General features: G+C 44.5%; 1 protein-coding gene across 1 annotated transcript in view; it reads left to right on the top strand.

Moving 5' to 3' along the window:
• The window catches only part of LOC108790580 (cytochrome P450 3A9-like), a 36,804-nt gene extending 36,111 nt beyond the window's left edge, over window positions 1-693 (top strand). The window contains exon 13 of the mRNA XM_018560881.1: window positions 608-693. Coding sequence (XP_018416383.1) covers window positions 608-685 — 78 coding nt within the window. The 3' untranslated portion in view covers window positions 686-693. The remainder of the gene's footprint in view (window positions 1-607) is intronic.
• The last annotated feature ends 10,895 nt before the right edge of the window (window positions 694-11,588 follow it).

Below are 11,588 nucleotides of genomic sequence, written 5' to 3' on the forward strand. Positions count from 1 at the left end.
CAGCGGGTTTTTTTAAATAATTTTTTCTTTTCTTTAATTTTTTAATTATTTTCTTTCTCATTTTCTTTTTTTAAATTTTCCTATTTAAAAAAAAAAAAAGTGAAAAATGTTTAAACTTTTTTTTTCATTCTTTTACTTTTTTTTTCTATTCTGCTCGCTACCTCAGAGTTGACGAGCAGAATAGCTGAGCCGAATGCCTCTCAGCTATTCACTCACTGCCATTCGGCCCCTGTGACAACAAGGGAGAACGGCAGTGAGTGAGCTGCCGAAGCCTCGACTCAGCCTTTTCAGATCCTTCTGCTGAGCATGTTCGGTTCGGCTGACCGAAGGCATCCATACAGAGCCGATGTATGGCTGAAATCAGCCGTACTGAGCCGAAGTGAGTAGCCGAACGTTGTTCGGCTCTGTTCATTTCGGCTCGGTTATTCACTTGGCTGCCTTCGACAGCTTTGTGACTAACCCTCTAAATGAAAGTAATAAATAATAAACAGGAACATTCAGTTATAATGATTTTAAACAAATATCCTTTATTGCCAAATCTATGTTGTTTTACTGGATTTGTTTTGTGGTGCTTACAATATGTTTTTTATTTTTCTACTGTGTATAGATCCCTATGGAGTTGAGCACTCAAGGTTTCATGCAGCCCAAGAAGCCAATTATTTTAAAATTTGTATCTCGAGCTTGAAGAGGGAACGGCTGGATTCAGAATGTGTCATCTAGCTGTACATGTCAAAGTGCTTTTCTTACGTTCTTAATAAAAACAAATAAAGAAAATGCAGCCAAATTGAAAAGCATAGTATGTGATACTTAATCTGCACAAACCTTTATAAAATTTTACATCTCTAATTTAAAATACACAGATCAGCGGGTTCAGCAGGTTTAATTCTCCTAAACTACATACCACAAGACTACCACATGAGTATGATCTTTTTTTTTTTTCCAAAACATTTTTTTATTTATTTTCAAAAATAAACAAATACAGTGCTTGTACAGTATGGTTAGTTAGTTGGTTATACGATAAAACATCGATTATGACTTTACAACATCCTATTATGGTGCTTATACGTTACAATCTTCTTTCAGTACCTGCCGCCACAACAACTATATTCGCGATACCGAGTTTTAGGTGAGTGTGAGACCGTTTATACTCCTGGTCTTTGCCATGCTTCCCCCCTTCCGCTCAATTTGTTACCCTTGCGGTGTGACCTCCGTCCCTCCTCCGTCTTAGTCCCTATGAAACATATTTCTTCGTTTGGACAATCTCTATATTATTTCTGACGACGAGTGAGAATTGCGCTCAGTAAAAATTAACTCTTGTCTCTCTGCTGATCTAGTAATGCGCTGATGGTATACTTAAAAGGAGATAAGAATTTTTCTTTTTCTGTGGGTATATATACTATGTTGATAAACGGCATCCATCTACAGTATTGTAGAATATGGTGATTTTTTTATTGTTAGACAGCTGCATTTCTGCGTCTAGCTTCTCTAAGTGGAGTAGGTGTAGGAGATCTGCTCGTAAACCTTGTATGGTAGGGGGATTAGAAGCCAACCATTCTCTCATAATGCCTCTCCTGGCTGCCAGCAGAGTGATATTTATCCAGTGCCTGTGCTGTCTATTAAAGTCAGATGAATCTTCCCAGTAGTTAAACAGGAGTAAGAGGGCTTCCGTCGGTGGCCGCCCACCTAAAACCACGGCAATGAAATCAAGGACTTTGGACCAAAAACCCTGAATCACTGGACATTCCCAAAGGCAGTGGAACAGTGATGCCGCCTTTAAATTACATTTAGGGCAGCCTTCTAGGTATTCCTTGTCTACATTTGGCTTTCTCTTGATCTGAAATGCATAATATGCTCTGTGTACAATTTTATACTGCGTCTCTCTCCACTGTTCATTCACCATGGCTGTACAAGTAGAGCTATAGCCTTTTAGCAATTTCTCGACTATATTATCTGTAGGAATATCATCCTGCCACTTAGCTATATTTGAGTCACACAGGGAAGGGATATGAGCCTGTCTCAGATGTGAATAAATGTCCGAAATAGATTTTTTGCCTGGCGAAAGTATCCTATCTATCAAGGATATAGTGGAAGTATGGGCCTGAGCATAATTCAGTTTTTTCATGTGGGACGTTACTTGGGAAAAGTGGAGATAGTCTTGAGCTGAGATTAGGTGGGTGTCCCTAAATTCTGGGAATGTGAGCAATTTTCCATTATCAGTGGAGAAAAACTGTGCAAATTTGGATATTCCCTTAGTGTCCCATTCTTCAAATTTACTATATTCTTCTCCCTGTGGAAATGCCGGGTTACCTCTAATAGATAGATATTGAGAGAAATAGGGGTTTAGTTTTGCTATCTTATGTACCTCCCTCCATGCCACTACGGTGTCTCTTATAATGACATTTGTGCGAAGAGAGGATGACAATTTGGAAAATGGGCAGTGCAGGAGTGCGGAGAGCCTCCAGGGATGTGCCAACTCCATTTCTAAATGAAAGTTCGAGTAGTACGATGAGGAGCCTATCCAATCCACTGAGTGCCTGAGAAGACAACTCAAGTTGTATAGTCTGACATTGGGGAAAGCCATCCCTCCCTCGCTCTTCGGCAAAACAGTTTACGCATGGCAATCCTGGCTCTCTTCCCCTGCCATATGAAAGTAGAGAAAGCTTTGTTAAGTGCCATAACATCTTTATGCTTAAGGAGAAAGGGTAATGTTTGCGTAGGGTATAGGAGCCTGGCAAAGGAGATCATTTTCACTAGGTGAATTCTGCCAAAGAGCGAGAGGGGCAGGCTCCCCCATACTTCCAGCTCCTTCCTTATCTTCTCAAAGAGGGGAGGATAATTCAAGTTGTAGAGTGAGGATGGAGCGCTACCTATGTGAAGACCTAGATAGACGATTGAGCCTTTAGCGACTTCGTACAAGTTGGATGTGCCTATTAAGGTGCGTGCTGATGGGGTCAAGGGGAGGATAGTTGATTTGGATGCGTTTATGGTCAGACCTGAGAATTTCTGGTATAGTTGGAATGCTTTTTGTATAACCGGCAGATCGCTTTCAGGGTCGTTAGTAAATAGTACAATGTCATCTGCAAACAACATTATTCTGACTTGCGACCTCTGGAAGGGAACCCCATGGATGTCTGGATTGCCCTGGAAATACACCGACAGCGGCTCCAACGCCAGATTAAACAACAATGGAGACAGAGGACACCCCTGCCTGGTAACCCTTAGTAGTGGAAACTGTTTGGATACGTTCCCCGGTGTACAGATGCGAGCACAGGGGGAGGTATACATTGCTGCTAGAAAGCTCTTGAATCGCCCCGAAAATCCCATCTTGTCTAACACTCTATATAACCAGGAAAATTGGATGCTATCAAAGGCCTTTTCAGCATCTATAGAGATCAGAGCCAGGGGAGAGTTTGGATGTTTTTTAGCATATTCTAGCACCGAAAGCATTTTACGTATGTTAGCTACGGCTGAGCGGCCTTTAATGAAGCCTACCTGGGCTGGGGAGATTAATTGCGGTAAGAGCCTAGCCAGCCTATCGGCCACAGTTTTTGACATCAGTTTGGCATCCGCATTAATTAGTGATATTGGTCTGTATGAGCCTGGTAGCATTAGATTTTTATCTTTTTTGGGCAGCAACTTGATATAGGCCTCTGAACCCGTTTGTAAGTATTCCCCTCTCTGCCATACATTGTTGAAGACCTTGTGGAGAGTTGGAGAGATTTCCTCCTGGAGTAATTTAAAAAATTTGTTTGAATAGCCATCTGGGCCCGGGGATTTGCCATTAGCAGAGGTTTTAAGAGCTTTCTGAATTTCCTCTAGTGTGATTTCCTCGTTAAGATAGGCGAGATCTTCGCTAGATATTTTTGGCAGTACTAGAGATTTCAAAAACTGTTCACCTAGTTCCATATTCGCAGGAGTGGCCGAATACAGTGTGCTATAATATTGCTCGAAAATCTGGTTTATGTGTTTCGGATTAGAAGTGACTGTTCCCTCGTCCGAACATAGAGCTGAAATGTGTGTTCTAGGAGTGCGGTGACTGGCCAGGTTCGCCAACAATTTGCCTGATTTATTTCCAAATTTGTGAAATGTTAACTGTGAGCGAGAATGGTGTTCCACCATTCGAACTCGAGCTTTGCCTTTAGCCAAGTGTCTCTGTGGTCTGCCGTATTGTGCATCGCATACTTTATTTGGGCTTGGCGAAGAGAGGCACTGGCTTTGAGAAATTGGGCTCTGGCATTCATCTTTCTAGCAGCAACATACACCATTATCCTCCGTCTCAGGACCGCTTTGGCTGTTTCCCAATACAAATTAGGCGTGTCCATATGAGCACTATTAAATGACTCATATTCTCGCCATGCGTCTACCAGCATTGATTTAAAGGCGTCATCGGAATATAAATGTGAGGGAAAACGCCAAATATAAAAGTCACCTCTTGGGAGGGAAGATTGTACTTGCACCATGATCGGTGCATGGTCTGAAATGGCTATGGGGTATACAGCTATGTCTATGACAAGGGAGTCCACCGTCTCCTTCGCCAAAAAGTAGTCCAGTCTGGCGAAGGAACCGTGGACAGAAGAAAAGTGCGTGTACTCACGTTCCATGGGGTTACGGGTCCTCCAGACATCCACGAAGTTGACGTTTATGGACATGTCCTGAAGAGGGGTAGGCGAGGGAGTGCCCACTCCGAAGTTGGATCTAGGTTTTCCCGACCTATCCTCACTCAGGACCATGACCGAGTGGAAGTCTCCCCCCATGAGCTTATGTGGGTTGTCATCTTGTAGAATCCACGACGCGATCTCTTGGAAGTAAGTGACTGTAGGGGAATTTGGAAAATAAACATTGTAAAGTGATAGCATTTTGTCATGTATCTGGATTTTTACCATTAACTTCCTTCCCTCCTGATCCGCATCAACATGGACTATGTTATATATGAGGGATTTGCTGAACAAAATTGCTACCCCTGCCCTTCTACCTACGGCTGGGGAGCTAATAATCTCACCCACCCACAGTTTACGGAGTCTGTTAGCGTCGTCCTGTGATAAATGGGTCTCCTGTAATAACACAATGTCTGCTTTCATCTTTTTCAGATGGCGAAGAACCATCATACGTTTGGAAGGAGATCTCAGACCATTTGTATTCCAGGAGACCACTCTCATGCAAGTATGTTCAGCAGAAGGAAAAAATCACAATTGAGCTTTACCATTACCCAAATTACTATCAATATTATAGTTACAGGCATCGCAATGTCCATTAGAGTACTTGTGGTGGTTGTAGACTTTCAATATTATTATCGCAAATAACCAAAGTGAAAAGGGGGCTGAGCATACAAAGAAATTGCACCGTACAATATAGATTACTGTTATCGAGAAACCTTGGGTATCATGTGCTCCTGCTCGATGTCCTGCGATCGAAGCTTTTCGGTCAACATGACCATAACTTTGAGCCAAACATGAAAAAAACGAAAAAACCATTAAATGAAAACAAATATTGTGGAACGTTAGTGATCATCTCAAGACTTCACTTTTTTCCTTCTGTAGCTCTACAGAGTGAGCACTGTCGCTTCCGCTTAACCAAGGGCTTAATCCAATGTGTTGATTGTCATTGTAGGATAGTAATCACGTCACAGTCACAAACGTTGTAACGGCTTAGTGTGGAATGGCCGCAACCCGGGTCTATTTACAATGTAACTAACTACAACACACGTAATAGGTAAAATTGTGGTCATTGGCCCCATGAACCGAGGTGCTGTGCTTATTCCCTCGCTGAGGATTTTACCGTCTCCCTTTTTAGAGATTAGGAGGTGTCTTTCCCCGTCAAGTAAAAAGCTAAGGGTGAGGAGACTTGGGAATGATTCTGTATGGAGGTACTTTGCGTACACAAGTCTCTGAAAGTGTTAGGGAGACCGCTGCTGAAAAGCCAGTTTTCCGCCTTCCATTAGTGCCTTCATAATGGTAAAAGTCCGACGTACCTGTCATAAGATAAAGGCCCGATTCAAGGTGAATCTGTAGGGGTCATTGGCAAATGCACCGCTGTCTTTTTGGCAGGAGTTGTAGTGCGGTATGGAGTAGGAGATCGACCAGCCGCCATTGGATCCGCCCTTGGCGCCATCCGATCCATGAGTTTGAAGGGAGCCTCTGGGTCCTGGAACGAGTGAGATAAGCCATCTTCCGTCTGGAACTGGAAGCGGAGTGTCGCCGGATAGGCCAGAGTAAATCTGATTCTTTTCTGGTACAAGAGCGAGCATACTTTGTTAAATGCTTTGCGCTTCCTAGTAACCTCCGCCGAATAGTCCGTAAATATTAGGAGGCGATGCCCATCCAGATACAGCTCTTTTTTGGTGCGAAAGGCCTGCATGACCGCCAGACGGTCAGTGTAATCTAGGTATCGTGCTATTACGGGGCGCCGACCCTTCCTATCCGGGTTGGGGTGAGCACGCTCCACCTTGCATCCAGGATCTAGGCCAAGGAGGTCCGGTATGTTAATCGCACAAATGGACGCCAACAGTGCTGGTCGATAAGACTCTGGGAGGCCCACTATTCGTATGTTGTTGCGTCGTGATCGATTCTCCAGATCATCAACTTTGTCTAGGAGCTGCTGGACCTGCTTGTCGGTAGATTGAAGATGCGCTGCCGACGATTACGCCCCTTCCTCCAAGGTAACAAAAAGGGATTCCACCTCCGTGATTCTATGGGCTTGTTGTAGCAGATCATGTCGTAGAGCTTGTATCCCCTTGTGTACCGCTTTATTCACGGCGTCCTGTATAGTGGGACGGAGTAGTTTCGCTACTTCTGCAGCAATAATGCTGTGGTCGGACAGTGCCGGGATGTCCTCCTCCGATGAGGCGCTGGCATCCTGGCGATCAGGGGTGGTAGCCATTTTGTGCTGTGCCGGTGGTCGTTTACTCCGGACAGGAGTTCCTTTTCCCCGAGGTCCTGTGCGCCGTTTTGCGAGAAATTTGTCCATACTCCTGATGCTCTGGTGGGCAGTGAAGGCAGACACGTAACTTTTTCGGGTTACGATTTGCTGTGACAAGATTTTATATAAAGATCAGCCTTAGCCGCGCGGGAGCTCTGCACTCTGCTTCCACTACATCAGGCGCTGGAACCGGAAGTCTCCTGAGTATGATCTTAGGGCCTGTTCACATGAGATCAGGTCCTGATCAGGTCCTTTTTTTTTTGGCTGGAGTGGGGCTGTTAGTATGTTAGCTGCAGCACAGTGCGTTTCTGATGCGTTTTTGACGTGTTTGCGTATCCGTTCTGTTTCTGGACCTGACAAAATGTGACATGCAGTATTTTTTCTGTCGTAAGCTGAACGGACTGCGCACGTGAGAACTGGAGCCCATAAAACACATAGGGATACATTGGGATGCATTTTGAGTGCAGCAGCGTACAGAGCCGGTCAGCACACAAAACGGACGTCGTGTGAACAGGCCCTTAATGTGAATGATAAATTGCACTTTCAATTTCGGAGTATTTTACCCTTTTGTTGTTACCATGTGACTTGCACAGGTAAAAGTAATGTTAGAACTAGGGGTGCAACGAAATAGAAATTTAAAAACCGAAACGCAACCGAAATAAAAAAAGTGTTCCTGTTCATTGATAACATTGTACGTTAACTATAACTACAATCATGAATGAACAGGAGGGGATATAGATCACTCCCATTCATTCATAATTGAGGATATAGTAACCATACCATATACTCAATTATGTACAAACACTGAGCGATCACTGAACGCTGAGTGTTTGTACCTTGCTCTCCTCTCTGACAGCTGTCACAGGAGGCTGAGTGAGCGGGGCGAGAGGAGAGCCCAGCCCCCTGTGACAGCGTGGGCTGTCTCCGCCCCCACACCGCTCTGCCAGACTGTGATAGGCGGCCGAGCGGTGTGGGAGGAGAGACACCGGCCGCTCACAGCGATCTCCTCACGCAGCGCTCAGCCGGCTGACACTTTCTCTCCTCCCCGCTGGGACACGGAGCAGCGCCCAGCGGGGAGGAGAGAAATCACGGATGCGGTGATGTATCGGCAGGAAAATGGCACTTCGGCATTTAGCCAAAAGGGCCATTTTCGTCCGATATGTTTCGGCGCCCGATATATCGGTGCACCCCTGGTTAGAACATTTGTATGACATTAAAGAACAATTTCAGTTAAAACTTTTATTAACCCTTGCAGTGGGGCTACCCCCACACTGCAAGGGTTAACTGCTTGTTTTTGCCTAGGGTGAAAAATAACAAAATTATACTCACTCAAACCTCCGAGCCGGCCAGGTGTCACATCGCTCCCTCCTGCCTGCCTCCTCTGGTATTGCCCGATTGTATATCCCTCGACAATCATCCTCATGTCCTATACAGTGTATTAGACGTGTTGACCCTAGGATCCTTAGACTGTTGCAGCGGAGGGGGAGAGAGGCTCCAGGGACGGTCTAAGAGCCAGCCGGCTCGAAGGATTGGGTGAGCACTTAACCCTTGCAATGTGGGGGTAGCCCCACTGCAAGGATTAATAAAAGTTTTAACTGGAGTTCTGCTTTAAGATAAGATCAAGTTAGGAGTGCATGGACAGGAATCAGTTCAGTGCCACCATTTTAAGAGTTTGCCCATCCCATTTTTGACACTAACACATTTAGAAATAATGTTCCTAGGAACGTGGAACGTGTGTTTTTTAGTGGGAGTACGTTAACTTTAATATATTTTTATTTCATTTTAATTTTTTTCCTTTTTTTTTTTTTTTTTTTCACGGGAAACTGAATTTGTACATATGGCCTTTATCCAGACCCAAGGTTACCTCTGCAGCAGCAATAGATCAAAACTGAAGTGATTGAAGCTGGCTGTAGAGGGAAGTTGCATTTATAGGCATATTCTGATTGCTGACCAGCACAGCCCTAAACAAGGACAGTCACATTGGGCAGCCGTTTGCATTCAGACATGTGGAGCAGTATGGAGGAGGTGCTACAACTGGGTCAGATAGACATCAAAGACAATTCCCATGTAACTACAATATAGAAACATCAAGGTTTTATTGTGCTATAGGGTCCTGAGAAGGGCTACTACAGTTAAAAGTAGACATGTGCATTTGTTCTTGTCCGAACTGATATTTGGATGAAAATTGGCATTTTCGGACATTCAGATGTATCCAGATGCATCTGAATGTCCGAATGAAACAAAGAATTCGAACATATCTGAATTTTTGATAACGAAAATTTTGTCCAAATGTTGTTAAACTTGAAATTACTTTTAAAAAAAAAAAAACAGCATGGGGTTCCCCCCTTCCAATTCTGGTATGAATTTTAGGTGGAACCCCGTGCCCCCCCAAAAAAGTTTGGGTTCCCCCTTTAACATCCCTTACCAGACCCTTGATCCGAGCGGAGACCCGGCAAAGCAGGAAAGGGGGAACACGAATGTGCTCCCCCCTCTCCCTGCACCATACCAGGCCACTTGCCTTCAACATGAGGTAGGGTTCCCATGTCAATGAGTACCCTGGCCTGGTGGTTGGGGGGGTCTGCGGCCTGGGGGGCATCTCTAAATCAGGGTGCCCCCTTTCATAAAGCTGTCACTCAGATACCACCCACCCTCATTCACCAATTAATAATGAAATAGAAAATAAACACACCACAGGTGCTCATGGTGGTGTGGGGTTTGGCACCTTCCCATGTGAAAATTATTGTTGGTTGGTTTGGGGGGGGGGGGGGCGTCAAATTTCAGCTCTGGCTGTTCAATTTTCAGAGGCCTTTGGCATTTTTTTTCTCCTTGGTTCGTACTTTCGTATAGCGAATGATGCATATCATACTTCCGGTTAGGTCTCTGTGGAAACTGCACCTAGTACTTCTGTTCTACAAGAATACCCTTTGCGAACATTAGGGACATTCCATTGTTTACTTTATCAAAATCGTGGAGTTGTTGTTGGCCGTCACCTCTGTTTGGAGGGTGTTGGAACTAGAGGCCTTGTCATGCAAGTCTCCGTTTTGTCCTCCATAGGACCAAGGTTGTATTCGGCCCAGGCCATCCTTTCTATCTAAGGTGGTCTTGGCTTTCCACCATAATGAGGACATTGTTTTTGCCTTGCTTGTGTCAGTAGCCAGTTCATCTGGAGGGCCTCCTTTGTCCTGATGTCGTTCGGGCCCTTAGTTTCTTTCCGCTCTTCGTGATCACGGATGGTCCTTTAAAGGGCTACGCTGTGTCTTCTGCTACTAGGGTTGTTGAAGTGCCCTAGGCCTTCATCATGGTGCTTCAGCTTTTTGGATTTGTTAAGCAGCTACTTGGTCTTCTGTTCACACCTTTTCCTAGTCCTATAAAGTTGATGTGTGGAATCTGCAGATGCAAGTTTTGGGGGCAAGGTTTTGCAGGAGGTCTTGTAGATGGTATTTTGGGGGGGATTGTTTTCTTTGCCCACCCCTCATTCGTTATTGCTTTATGACATCCCTGTGGTCAACGATCTTCGATCTCCATGCTGTGTTCTTCAATGAACGAAAGAGAAAATAGGATTTTTGTACTCACTGTAAAATCCTTTTATCTGCATTCATTATAGGACACAGCACCCGCCCCCTCTGTGTGTATGGTGGGAGTTTCTCCTTACTGCTTGTTACTTACTGGAGGCTGGTCAGCAGATGGGGGGTTGATCATCAGCATAGGCCAGCTCTAGGCTGTTTTTTTGTTTTGTGCCTAGCGTCCTTCTCCTGTAGGTGGTGTAATACCCTGTGGTTCAAGATCTTCGACCTCCACGCTGTGTCCCTCAATGAACGCAGAGAAAAGGATTTTACAGTGAGTACAAAAATCCTATATTTAGAACACTATCTTCCTTGTCTGGATCTGTTCATAACGGAGTCTATATTTGGTATGCCAACCTCTCTTTTCCACCTATGGATTTGTCCTAGCAAGTGTGCGGCCTCTGATAGCATTACCATATACATTTTGTGACGTATGGAGTACTTGTGTTGTAAGCTGAAAGAAAGGCGATATCTTCTTTATCATCTTTAATTTTTTTTTTAAACTAAAGCTGAACTCCTGGCAAGCAGCTAAATCTGTCCGTCCAGTCCTGAGGTTTACACAGCTCTGACAGACAGTACCGCTTGGCTAAATCCCCTCCCTTTTGCCAGCCTGTGACTGGACTGTACCTGAGCAACAGCTGCGCATCCCACTGTCACTCTGCCCTCTCGTCCTATGAGCATGTATTTTGTTAACACATGCATATGCAGCACACCCGACTGACCCTTATTGCTGTCCTTCCCTCTTTCAATCTGAGTTTTGCTGCACAGGGCATTACAGGAGATTGATACCAAGCAAAATTCAGGTCCTAACAGAATGAAAGGTGCTTATAGAAAGGATACCAAAATGGAAAGTATGTTTCTTTATCGTTCATTGAGGGACACAGGAATGTTATAATTCTTATACTGCCATCTTAAGGAGGTTTGCACAGTGACAAACAAAAATGTTAAGCCCGCTCTGTTCAACCCTGGTGGGGTTATAGTGGGACTGGCTTTAAAAATGTACTTGTTTGCCAGCATCTACACCTCTGGAAGGTGGCAATATAACTTGTATGTCCTAGAATTACAACATTCCTGTGTCCCTCAATGAATGTTCACTAAAAGATTTTGCAA

This window comes from Nanorana parkeri, unplaced genomic scaffold (assembly GCF_000935625.1).
Source record: "Nanorana parkeri isolate BGI_ZX_2015 unplaced genomic scaffold, ASM93562v1 scaffold483, whole genome shotgun sequence".
Classification (NCBI taxonomy): Eukaryota; Metazoa; Chordata; class Amphibia; order Anura; family Dicroglossidae; genus Nanorana; species Nanorana parkeri.